This window comes from Ammospiza nelsoni, chromosome 1 (assembly GCF_027579445.1).
Source record: "Ammospiza nelsoni isolate bAmmNel1 chromosome 1, bAmmNel1.pri, whole genome shotgun sequence".
NCBI lineage: Eukaryota > Metazoa > Chordata > Aves > Passeriformes > Passerellidae > Ammospiza > Ammospiza nelsoni.
The window spans coordinates 116436408-116449878 of record NC_080633.1 but is presented as its reverse complement, the minus strand read 5'-3'; the positions used below and the strand labels follow the sequence as shown (position 1 = coordinate 116449878).

At 37.5% G+C, this 13471-nt stretch overlaps 1 protein-coding gene across 2 annotated transcripts in view; it reads left to right on the top strand.

Annotated features, from left to right (window-relative positions):
- Window positions 1-13471, top strand: part of TOX (thymocyte selection associated high mobility group box) — a 218237-nt gene that overhangs the window by 184643 nt on the left and 20123 nt on the right. For both annotated transcript variants that reach the window (XM_059488752.1, XM_059488743.1), the window contains exon 6: window positions 7780-7860. In XM_059488752.1, the coding sequence (XP_059344735.1) occupies window positions 7780-7860 (81 nt within the window). The remainder of the gene's footprint in view (window positions 1-7779; window positions 7861-13471) is intronic.

Genomic DNA, 13471 nt, shown 5'->3' with positions numbered 1-13471 from the left:
TTTCCCACTCATTCTTTCCTGCTGATGTGTCCTCTTCCCCTGGTAGAAGTGGCAAGTGTAAATAGTTAATTTGCTTCAATTATGAGCCTGTCCTGCTAAATTAGAAGCAGCAGGAATATGAAGAGCCAGAATTATACATATGAGGCAGCTGACAAATCCTCCGAGCTCACAAAATCAAATCATTTACTCCTCATTGGTGCTCAAAGACCCACTAGATAAAAGCTGCAGTTTATTCTTTAATATCTGATGGAATTGGATTGTATGTTACCAATACCTATGTAAAACTAAGTCCCTGTGCATTAGTGTCAATGTTTTTGGTGCTGTTAACATTTTCACTATAATCCCCAAGCTTTCAGGGGTTTTCATGTTGTCTCTAAAAGAACCCAGACTAATTTGACCATGAAAAATAACAAAACATGTTTAACAAGTTTTTCTGTTGACCACAGGGATGTTTTAGACATAGCAGCAGATTATCCACTGCTGGGATGAACCAGGTAGATCAGGAGGGTATTTACAAGCAATGCTGGCCAACACCTCATATCTCCAGAGCTTCTGTGTGAAACACTGCAAGTCAGATCAAAGTGCATCCAAGATCAGTGTTTCAAGAGGCCTTGACTCCACTGGTCCTTTGGGAACACCCAACCTAGATCCTCCTCCTCAGTGGCATCCCATCCCTTGACACGACAGATGAGATCACCCACCCCAGGGCTGGCAGAGCCATCGTGTCCCCATTGCATTGCCGTGCATGAGGGATGCCCTGTGCCAGGATGTCAGACAGCTCAGGGGACTGGCTGCTGGAACAGCTTCTGAAGATGTGCACACCATGAGGTCAAAGTAGTCAGTATCATTTTTAAAACAAATTTTCAATTTCTTCCCTTATACATGCTGATGTACTCACACAGGCACTTGTTTATCTCTTATTCTCCCTTTAGAAACCCTTCCTTGCTCCATGCTAATGAAGCAATCTCCAAGGAGTAACTAACTCAATTGTAAGAGGATGAGAATGTACCTCCAGTTTAGTAGATAAACAACCACACAAGGTTTAGCTTTGTTTTATTTTTGTAAATCAGAATAGGAAGAGAAGGCACATCTGTGTGTGCACACTGCCAAAGTGAATTATAAGCAAAATGGATTCTGGAATAGGCACAACAGACAACAACTTTACATCTCTCCTCCCAGCTACTTGCACCTATGTGCTTTCACCAGTCTTGCATCTTAGGAGTGTTTGGGAGATGCACTGTTTTTCTTTACAGATTCCTCTATTGGAATTGCATCTCTACCCTTTGAAGGCCTAGGCTGGGGTGTTAAGATTTCAAAACAACTGATCCTCATCCTGGTGTATTCTCCTTCTCCCTTCCTCTGAAAGCATCTGGAATGAAAGCATCATTAATGAGCTGGAACACAAACAGGCCAATAATAGACACATACTATGTGCAGATACAACTCATGTCTATTTACACATAAGTAAATTTATATCTTCAGGTTTTTCCACCCTGGCATCTACATGGCCAGTCCTTGAACCCCTTAACTTCCATTGAGGTCAGAGGGGAGATGTTTCAGGCCCTCTGTAAAGTCACAGGGAACACCAGACACCCTCTGCTCCGGGTGGATTTCTAACATCCATTTGCAGCACAAAACAACCTTGGCTCCTACAGAAATATTGCACAAGGCCCCTGAGTTATGAAATGTTGACTTTAACTCCACTTTCTTATTGTACTTGGAAGCAGATGGGTCAAAAGGACCCTGGGTTTCAAATACTGCTGTAGCAATGTGCATAAATATTAGATTTAATTTTCAGCTTATTCTTCTTCCCCAGCTTTTAGCCATACATTTGACTGCCATCGGAACATGACTTTTATGTCATTTGCATACAAAACTGGATTTAGGCCCAATTATTATATCTCCATTCAGGCTCACATCCTTGAAAAAAAAAAAAAAGAGTACCGGCAGGTAGAAATAATCATCAGATAAATCATGTGTTTAATGTCACTTGTTTTGTACTCAACTTTCATCCAGTGTGTTTCTGATAAAGTGTGCAGTCCTGTTCCTGTAAGCTGAAAGCATCAAGAGTGTAAGGTCAAATTATTTAGGCCTGGCACAAATGGCTGCAATTTCCAGTGTTCTCCAGGAGTCTCATTGTTTGTGCTAGAGCTGCATTTGGCCTGTGATCTTTCCCCCACGTGCCAGAAAGACAGAATTCTTTCCCCTAAGCCTCTGATATGTCGTCAGTGTCTTTTCCATGCTCTACAGTCAAAGAGACTACTGAGCCATATAGCTAGCCCTGGGCCTCTTTGTTACTGTATGTACTTAGATTGAAAATCAAATGGTAATATATTTCAATGTCCATTAAGCAATTCTGAGGATTTTTTTTTTCTGACTGCTGTGGGAATATCTTTCTCCACATTTTAGATGAGTGTATGCAGCTCTAGGTGCCTTTGATACAAAATCAGGAGATTAAAACTAGAGATATGTCTCCCACTTGGAAAAAAATACAAGCTTTCTCTATGAGCTGAAATATTTAGGGCCAGGAATGACAATCTGAATGTGGAATTTAATTTTGGATTGGAGCCTACTGTATTTTATCAGATGACATTCCTGTAACTGTAGTCCATGAAAATGACACTCCCATGGGATATAACACTGCAGAGACCAAGAATACAGAATCAGTCATGTTGCTTTTTGATTTACTGTTTTTGCATATACTGTTTTGTGGGGTTTCTGGAACACTTCCACCAAAACAAATGTGGGCGCTTTTATATCATTTTAAAAAGACAAATATAACTTGCTTGCAACTCTCAGCTCTAAGGAGATATCCACAAGATAAACAGAAAATTTCCCTTTCTTTGTCATCCTCGTACCATCTATTTAGGCAAAGCCACAGAAGTAGCATGGTTCTTTGTAATTTGCTTTGTCATCTAGGAGACACAGAGCTTTTGCAGACTTCCATAAAACACAAATTCTGAAAGTGTCTTTTTCTCCTAAAATTATGAGTCAGTTTAGTTCACTGTCTCCAAGTCTAGGATCATCTCTAGAAACAAAGGGGACTGTAGTCCCAAGCAATAATTTGGTTGCAGACATTTGAGCTCTTGTGATGACTGGGGGAAGGGGATCTGTTCCCCTCAGGCAATAAGGGTGCAAGCCACAAGTGACAGGGTAGTAATCCTGCTGCTTACTGTGTTGTGACGTGTTGATAATCCTCCACAAGCAAGTTGGGAGGAAGTTCATTGTGAAAAAATGGCTAACCAGAACAAAATCCTGGCTTAAGACACTACAGGTATATTTCAACTATATCTATCTATCTATCTATCTATCTATCTATCTGCAATGAACTTCATATTATAGAGCACATAGAAAAGCACAGGAGGCATAAAGCCTACCTCAAAGAATTTATGATCCAAAAAGACAAGACCTGAAAAGCAGTTAAAATACATAAAGTAAAACATGACCAGAATCTGACAGCATAAAGCAAAAGTGCTTAAGTTCTACGGTGGCTTTAATTTGGTGAATCTAGTATTTGTGAGTGGTTGTCCCATAACTTGCCACCCTTCTATCTCCATGTGGAATTTTGGATGCATTCAGTTTAGGGATGTGTATCACTGTCAATAAGTAGAGTTCAGTCCTTGCTGCAGTAGCTCTGGTGGCCCACATACGTGGGCAGCCCAGGAAACCTGAGCTAAATGTTGCTGGTGCAATGGCCTGGGGGCTGGTACCAACCTGTGAGAGCCCAGGGCATTAATTTTTCCTGGTGGCCTAATTCAAATTATGTATTATATATATGATATATATTATATTAGATGTTATATATTATATATATTGTATTATTATATGTTATATATTTAATTTCTATTTTTATTTTTATTTCTACTTACATTTATATTTATACATAATATATCTATATTTATATGCAAAAAGTAGGGGTTTGTGCTCGCTCCTTTTTACACACTTTGCTGTACAGTGTAAGGGAACTTGAAGCTACCTTGGAAGTGCAATTAAATGGGGACCTGTGTATTATGCTGTTTGCATTTGCATGTGTGAAGCACAGTAGGAAAATAATGCCAGCAAGTTCCATTTATAGATAAATGTAGGCAGTCTTGGTGTTGTGGGGTTTCTATAACATGCTGAAGAGAAAAAGAATAAATTAAACTGACCCACCCTGCATATACAAAATTCTGTCTTTTTCTGCCAACATTCTTTTTTTTCCACAACTGGGACAATATAGAAAATAAAATACTGTGTAAGGACACAAATATGCTGCCTGAGTGACAGTCAGTTGATGTTCAATTATCATGTTAATCGAATTAAAGCAAAATGGAAATTACTTAATTCCATAACTATATGTTCCTGTCAAGTTACTTATTTAATAATTGTTGCTTGCTTGGCAGAGGACAAGAAAATGACCTTATAGGAGATTTCTAAGATGCTATAAATAAAATTAAATGTTCCCACTTTACAGTATAGATAAGCAAGTGAACAGAACCCTGCTTTATGATACAGGAAAAATGTTAATTGTATTATTGGATATGATGTGCTTGATAATTTGGCACTGTCTTAAGCATGAAGCTCAAAAGACCTTCAGCTGTTTTCTAGAGCACACTTGAATGATGACACAAGTCTTTTTCCTCCCCAGATGTGCTGCAAGAATACAAGCCTTATACTTACAACAACACAAAACTATTTAAGCCTGAGGGCTAAAAAAATTCTCACAGCTGCAGAAAAAAAATTTAAAATCGTTTGAGAGAAGCAGCTGACTTGTTCATACCTGTTTGAGGTACTGCTGCACGTGCTGAAGACACTCCCCACTTGCCCTGCCTTCATAAGCCCCCAGTGCAGGTCCAGTCCAGCCCAGAGCCAGAGAATTGGTACCACTGCCAGGGCCACATTCATTTACCTCCAGAGAGAAATATTGATAGCCAGACCAGACTTTGTTGCTACTTATGCCACCAAGTGTTTTCTTCCCAGACAGGCAGAACTTACCCTAATTTTTAGTCTAGGCCATGACCAATCAATTTCCAAAACCAGCATGAGGATCATCAGCCTACTTGTATGCTAACCTATGCAGTGGGGACCTTGGGAAGGACACAGTGAGACCTCAACCTGTTTGCCTCAGAGGACACACCAATGCTTTTCCAGGGACAAACTGGGGTGAGCTGATGACCTTCCAGGCCAGCCAGCCTGCAGGAGCTATTCTTGCCAATGCAAAAATCAAAGCAGGCTGAGGTAATCTAAAACTTTTTCCCACCCAGTAAAGACTTTTTTACTATAATGACCTCCTGCTAAATCAGTAAATTTTATTGTGCCAGGGAAGACATGGTGTTCATGTGATTATTATTCATTCACCAAAAGATTCAAAAGAGGGCAAGGCAGGGTGTACACTGAACATGCTAGATGCACAGGTAGGACATAATTAAATAACAACTGTCTGATGATATTTCTATGAAGTAGTGATGTTTTAGGTGGAGATTTCCAGAATTGTTGTTAGTTTCGTATTATTGAGTTAACCTTGTGTAGTATTATTATTTGTAGGAAAAGTCAGGTCTCAGAGGACTCTTCCAATTATGCTGTGACTGTAGGAGCAAAGCAAGAGTGTCTATTTTTTATATTTGTGTAATGCAAAGTAAAACCCAATGTGGAAGCAGTAGATACATGGTTTTTAAAGAATGTTGTTCTGTGTAAAATTTGTTGTTCAGCTCTGTTTTTTAAGTTGGCTATCAGGGTGATGCAGAGGCATTGCAATATACAAAACAGTATAACTTAGTCTTTGTTCTGTAGGTCAAGCTGAATTAATTTTAGTAGACTGCTGACTAATTTCTTTTTTTTTTCAAAACAAATAGTAATTCCCCTAATAATCACAAATGATTACAACTTAAGAAGCAAATTGCTACCTTTTTTTTTAGTTGCAGAACAGTAGGAGATCAACAAACACTACATATTTATCTTAATCTGGAGAAATTACAAGGGTGCAAAGATACAGTTGCACAGCTAAAACCAATCTTCTCCCCTCTCTGTCTTTATAGTTACAATTTTTGAAGCCTAAGACTTCTCTTTTTCCATTATGATCTTTTGCTTCCCTGGGAAGCAAAATCTTTAATCCTTTTAGGCAGCCTCTGAGTTTTGCCAGCCTGTATCTGAGATTTGTTCTGTGTCTGAAAGTAAAGCGTTAGTGAAACAAAAAATTGTTTCACGAGTACATTCTTTATAAAAATGGTTTTGTACTGGATCCTTCCAGCCTGACATTACCACTCTCCCTTTGTTGTCTGCAACTGTATTGTCCTCTGTGTGTACACTCTGTGCTGCCAGGTCCTCTCCATTTACAGGACTGCAGGTTTTACTGAAGCATTGGAAGATCAAAAGAGAACACTTTAAAGTTCCATAAAGTTTATCTTTCTAGGGAGGAGATGTTCATGTGTGCTTTTAGCTGTGGAATTCAGAAGAACACCCCAAAATTCTCCTCCAAAATAGCTTTGCCTGTCTTTTAGCTTTGAATCAATAGCCCAGGTAACCAGGCAGTGAGGAATGGCAGGGGGAAGGTGGACAGTCTTTACTTTCCTCATGGGGGCTTTCCACAGGTGCCCAGGTTGTGCATTTGGCTGGGGAAGTGGACAACAGATACACAAAGCTGCAGTTTCATTTTGTGCAATATTATGGAACCCCAAATGCCCATCCACATGTGAATTAACCTTTGGCACGTGACTTAAAAATCATTAAATATAACAACAATAAAAAAGTAAATTTTCTTTCCCTTTATTTTTCTCCCTCACTTTTAAACCTTTAGATATTTTCTAAACTTCTCCTTTCAACAAGAAAGATGAGGAGTCAGTCTTGCTTAGTTACATGAAGCCCAGATGCATGCATGACTCCTAAATCTACCCCTTTGGGAAAAAACCCAAAACATGAAGTAATGAGAAACTCATGACAATATTTGCAAACAGAAATGTTGAGTTGTTCTTAAATCTGTCAGTGACATGGTTAACAGCAAATCATTAGCTAGGCTCCATGGGTCACAACCTGGTTCTCCTCCTCAGAGCTTTCAACCCTAAATATCCACACATGCTTTTGTAACATCATGTTACTGTAGTGCTATGAGGTCCTGCTCAACCCTGCAGATAGTCTTTGGTCTTGAAATCTGGGCAAAATTGAAGTGATTCTCCAAGGTCTTTAATCTATTATGAGATTGTGCACATGCCACATTTAAAATAATTTGGTGAGTTGAGAGAAATGTACAGAAATAGATCCATGCTTCTGAGAAGTTAATTAGACCGATATGGGATCAAGACTGGAATAATGACTAACATTTATTATCCTTAGCAGCTCCATGGGCTTCTTTGACTGCCCCAACAGTTCAGCCAGGGAAGAGAGGAATTCTCCTGGCTAATCTGTGGTGCTGTCATCTCCTCCTTCATTTAGCTCAAATGTCTTTCTGCAAATTCCTGTCTTCCCCAGAGGGTTTTAACTGGTCTCACAGGTGGAAGCCAGCAGAGAGGGTCACACACACCTTCCCCCATCCCCAAAGGTCCCATTTGAAAGTGCAACCCACACTTCACTTTGAGAAATTAAACTTGAGGTACTATGAGGGATATTGTTTTTTCAGTACTGCTGGTTAGTTAAATGGTGTTTCACAGTTGAAATAATATTTTCTTTAAAATATTTGATGTTTATTATTTCACTCTTTAAGCAATATGAGGAGGAAAGGCTGTTTACTTAAAAAGACATAGAGACACACGAGTGATATATAAAAACAAAACCAGATTAATTTACCAATGTGCCACTCTTTGTTTTTAGGTATACAAAAAGAAAACTGAAGCTGCCAAGAAGGAGTATCTGAAGCAGTTAGCTGCCTACAGAGCAAGCCTTGTATCCAAGGTAACACATGATGTATATACATACACACATCTATATAGTGACATATTGCAAACCATCTTCAGCTGAGCAACGCAGTATTTAGTGCAAATTGCCTTGTTTGTTATCACCTTGAACTTGTGTTTAAGTTGCAAATGCTCAATAAACACAGTCATCTGTCCACATAAAGACATCCTTTCCCTCCTGGTCATCAGGACAGCACTTCAGTTTGGGACTAACATGTAAGTTCAACAGGGGAAGGAGGTAGTGGCAAACAGACCTCCATATAACAAACGTGCCAGGCAGCCACTGTGCTACCAATAAGGAAGAAAAATATATATCACACACAAGATGCCTGGGTTTGGTTTTGTGGGTTTTTTTACTACTGCTTTTTACCTTGCAATCACAAGACAGAAATAGTCAAGCTCAGATGATATTGAAGGTTTCCATAAGAAATGTGAATTTCCATTTTATGTCCAGCAGGCCATTGTGAGCATGGCATAGGTCACCACTAAGGCAATGGTGGAACATTCTTTACTGGAAGACACCAAATATACAGCCAGTAGCAATTTTCTAAATAGATTAATTCACACATTCTCAGTGCCCATAATTTTGCAGTAGACTCTTTAGAATTTGTTATAGACTTTTAGATGTCCATTACATTAAATGTCTATTACAATGCAGAAGAATGTGAAATAACTATACTGTGTCAATGTGAAAAACCCATTGAGCAACTTCAGAATCATACCAGTTAGAACCATTTGGTTTGGGTCTATCAAAACAAATTTAGATAAATTTTGTTCTTACTTAAATAAAATCAATTTTAGAGATAAAGAGCACAGTATGAAGGACAGGCAGGTAGGACATGAGAAGAACTTCTTGGTTAGTTTCAAAATATTTTTGGCGCCCTGCACACAGTGCTACTCTCTATACTATGTTAATTTTTCAGAGGATTTGCTATATGATTTGCCATGCAAGGACTTTTCATGCATGCTTCTGCATTATCTCTGTATTTGGTCAGTGTTTATTCTGAATTTAAAAGTCTGAAGTATGGCTGCCATCTAATTCATTTTTGGGGGTTTTGTCCTATAACTTTCCATTTTTTAGCTGCCATTATAAATACTCCTGCATTTAATTAAAGTTATTTACAGTATGTCTTTCATTTCTGTATTAGGACTGTTTGGTTCCAGAAATAATCATTGCCTTCAGAAAAAGTACCATGTGAGCACAAGCAAATCTTTTTGAAATAGCTTGCTTATTGGCAAAAATAGGTCTAAAAAGCTCAAAATATTCCAGTTTTAACCCAGCTTTTCACTTGAGAAGATAACTTGGCTATCATTATTCAGTACATCATGGACTATTTACATAACACTCTTACATGGCTTAATTTTGAAATGCACAATATAAAAAATGTGGCATTTTTTTAAAATTTTTTTTTAGAAAAAAAATTTGGAAGACTCTTGATCAGTTCAGTGCATTAATCCATTAGTGCAAATATTCAAATTTGTTGTTAGTCAGAAAAGCACTGAAGCATTTTCTTAACTTTTAAGCAATTATTTAAATTCTGCCCATAATGTAATGTTTTCCTCAAAGTATAAAAATATAAACTTAATGAAGCTGAGTACTGATTGCTTATTCCCATGAACACACTCAGTGAATCTAAAAGAGCTGGCATGTAACAAAAGCAAGTCCATTTTGGAATAAGGATGTAAAATAACCATTTGTAATATAATATCAGTATATTCTACATTATCATTATTAAATATTTATATCGCACCAGAAGAGTTGTGGTTTTTTAGACAAGCCTGTAAGCATGAGAGAATATATATAATACATAATTAAGGTTATTTGGAGTCAAAATGGTCTTTTATGTTCATGTTGTTACATTACCATCCATAAAAACTACTTTTAGATGGTATTATTAAGATTCCAAGATCTCATTATCAGAAGCTTAGACATGCCAAAAGTAACACACTTTTTCCAAAAATTCTTTATTACCATATTAATGATTTGCTCACAGTTATATTTTGTGCTTTGTGCCTCACTCTGTGGTACCTCACACTTATAATCAGGTGTTCACCCTGGATCCTCCTGAGTTGTATTTACTGCATGTTGTTTAACCTTACTGCTTTATAGAATGTGCTACTCATCCCAAGAGTGCTTTGGTGTAAAGAAATTATCACTAATACTTGGGACCAGGAAGTTTATATAGTCCATATTTTCAAACACAATTGTGAAATCAGGTTCTCATTAATTTTGTGTATTCTCCTTGGAACATCTTTTTTTCAAAGTATGTGAACAATATTAAGCCCTTCATGTTTTTAGCAGAACTCCAATGACTTCGGGGTGGCAGCTGTGAGATACTCAGTTATGCTTCATATCCCATCAGGATAGGCTTTGGCTATCCAAAAGTTATCCAATATCAAACTTTGTTTCATATCCCCTCCTAGAGGTGTCTGTCTGCAGGAAGAGGCAGGCACAAGTAGGCAAGGGTTCTGCTCAGGTCCCCTCTGTCCAGCTCAGCAGGTGCCTTACACCTCCCAGAAAAGCTGCTTTTCCTGTTTCCTATCTTTTTGACACTGATTCTGCTGCCTTTTTCATGAAGTACTACTGGTTTTTAAACTAGTGAGCCTATGAGAGTCTGTGCGTGTTTTTTCTGCGTTTAATTGCAAGTCTTCTCTTGTCTGAAAAGCAAGGACTGGACATGTGACATGTTCTACCTCAGTAGTGCAGACTTGGAACTGAATTCATGGCACCCACCTTGGCCATTTGAGATTCCAGAATAGTCAAAGTAGAAGATTACAGAGGAGCAAGGTAGAACTCCTGCTGCCAGGACACTTCCAAGCCTCTGCCTGACAGCAGAGTAATGAAATTCAGACACACTTGTATTCATACCAAGCTCTAGGGTGGATGTGGAGCATCAGGAGGAGAGGGTGGCCTGCTCCATGACACTCAGCTCCTTGCCCCTTTACTCTGATTTTTTTCTTTCCTCCCCTCCCTGTTCATTGTTTAGAGAGCTGAGCAGTTCTGTTTGGACTTTGGCTCACACACACAGAGCTCACACACACCCATACTGTGCATCATATCAGACTGCGTTATTTAACAAAATCTTAGCTGAAAAGAGTGGAAGTGTCACCAGCAAGTCAGGTAATAGGTTTGCCAGCCCATTTCTAGTACACTTTTAAATGCTTTCATGGTGTCTTTGTAAGACATGTATGGCTACCACCCAGTAAATAAACATATGATTGTATAAATATGTCAGTATGTATTAATTCCCATTCATTTATAAGTTTATTTCCTGTATTTTCTCCTTTTAATATTGCTTGAAATTAATGTGGTTTTGAATTTTTTCATGTGTGTAGGAATTGATAGGTAAAGTAAAAACACATAACAAAGCATTATATCTTCTGCTATGCAGATTGCCATATTGCTTATAGTACTGACTAAGCCTTTGCATTGTAAACAAGTGTCTTTATATTTGCCCTCAGTTGCAACTTTTAGTACTATTCAGGTCCAGAAATGCAGTCTCTGATATCTGGTAATTTGTACAGCATTACATAAAATGCTGTGAATTGCAATTTTACTTTTTTTTTCATAAAACAAGCACTTTTTCTAGCTTAACCAGCCTTTTTTCTGGCTGACATTAGAGGTTTTGCTGCATCTTTCAAATATATATATTAAATATGCATGTATATGGGTAAATGTTAAATACTTTCATACATTACATAGGTTCACCTATGAATATTTATGAAACTTATAAAATTTATAAAAATATTTATAAAATATATGCATGTTAGGTATTCAACATGCATAACATTTACGTGCATATAAGTGATACATATATATGTGTTAATTATAACAGTATAACTGTATCTGTTTCAGTAGTACAAAAAAAGATTTTTTTTGTTCCTTTTTTATTCTTTTTGACTAGGTGAATCTTTAATTCTCCACCATTTCAAGTTTCATGAAGATATATATTAGTGACTATGGCTGAAGCTAAAACCTCTCAGCAAGGGGAATATTATTCAATATCAAAATACTCAGGCATATTTCAAAACTCTGATGCTGTATCTAAGTCAAAGTGGTGTCCTCATTTGACTTTGAAGTGAACACATTGGACATTTTTCAGTTTTGTGGACAGTGCAAATCCTTTGGACATGTAAAATTGCTTCTTGAAACTTATGGCAGACTTAGCTTTTCCTAGTCCATCATCTTGCAATTGTGGTTCATAAGAAAACTAAAGGTCATATCTGTAAGGCTGACATTGCCTTAATGCCATTAGCCCAGCAATTTGTAACCAGAGAGTTCCAGGGACCCAAAGTATCTGTTACATTGCCCGTGGTGTAATAAAAATGATCAGCCTAAGAAATTCAAGTCTCTTAAAAATGCAGTGAACATAAATGGAAACATTTGACCTTCTTGTAAAAAGCAATATGGAGACCATGAAAAGGAAAACAATAAATACAAAAATCAACAAAACAAGCAAACAAAACCAAAACAAAAACAAAATCAAACCCCCAAAATAAGCCAAAACTAAAATGATAAAATTGATATTAGTTTCCAATTTCATATATGTATGTGTGAGAGCACTTGCCTAACATATAAAAAACCAAAAAGATATATTAGGTCTCCCTGATCAAACATTTCCCAACTATGAAATAAATGCATATGTGCAGGTGTGCTCTCCCCACAATTTGTTTTGTGTAACTGCATCACTTCATAGTGGCCAAGCTTCAGATGAAGGGGGGCACTGTATCCTGGCTCACTCCTCCCTGAAATAAGCAGCTGCTGGGGTTTGGGACATTTCTTTTGGGAATAAAATTCTTAATATCTCTTGACCAGAGTTAGTGACTGAGCTGTCTTGTCTCCTGGTCAGTGCTTTAACAGGTTGGCTATTGCATGCAAGGAGAACAGCATCCTTTCTGCTGCTGGCAAAGAGGCACCTGCTGCTGAGAACAGCTTTTCCTACATTATATCTCGACCTAGTCCATGCAGATGTTTTTAGAATTTCATTAACCAGTTAGGCTATTCTCAGTGAAAGCATAAGAGAAAGAATAAATAAAAAATACAGTTATGTTTGATGCATGATTTTTTTTTTGGTAGCCTATAAGTGCTATAAGGCATATAGAAATATTTTTCTTAAAGCAAAAACCAGTCCCAGAGTGATGACATACACATGCAAGTTTTACCTTTTTCCATTAGAATCACTAGATAAAAAAACTATAATGAAAAGCTTCCAAAGCAGGTACTTCATGCTTCTGTGATACCTCATTCTTTCATTATTTCTGGAATTATTATGATGTAGTCAGAAATTTTCAAAGAATTGTAAATTGAATCCTTTATGCGCAAATATGTGATGCATCAGAGTATCTGCTAATATGCTAAAATGTGTATATATAAAAGAATTATCTAATCATAACACAAGTCCAAACATTTTTTTTTGCCTAGCAAGGAAACCAATGATCTACTGCAGCTGAAAATAAAGAGCAAACTATATTTAAGTTAGTTCCATGAATTTGATCTGAGGCAAAATCATGTGATACTTTACATTCAGCAGTGCAAAAGCTGAGAGATGCTCTCACATAATTTCTGCTAAAAAGTGGCAGAAATGTTTTCATCTTGATAGAAGCCAGAT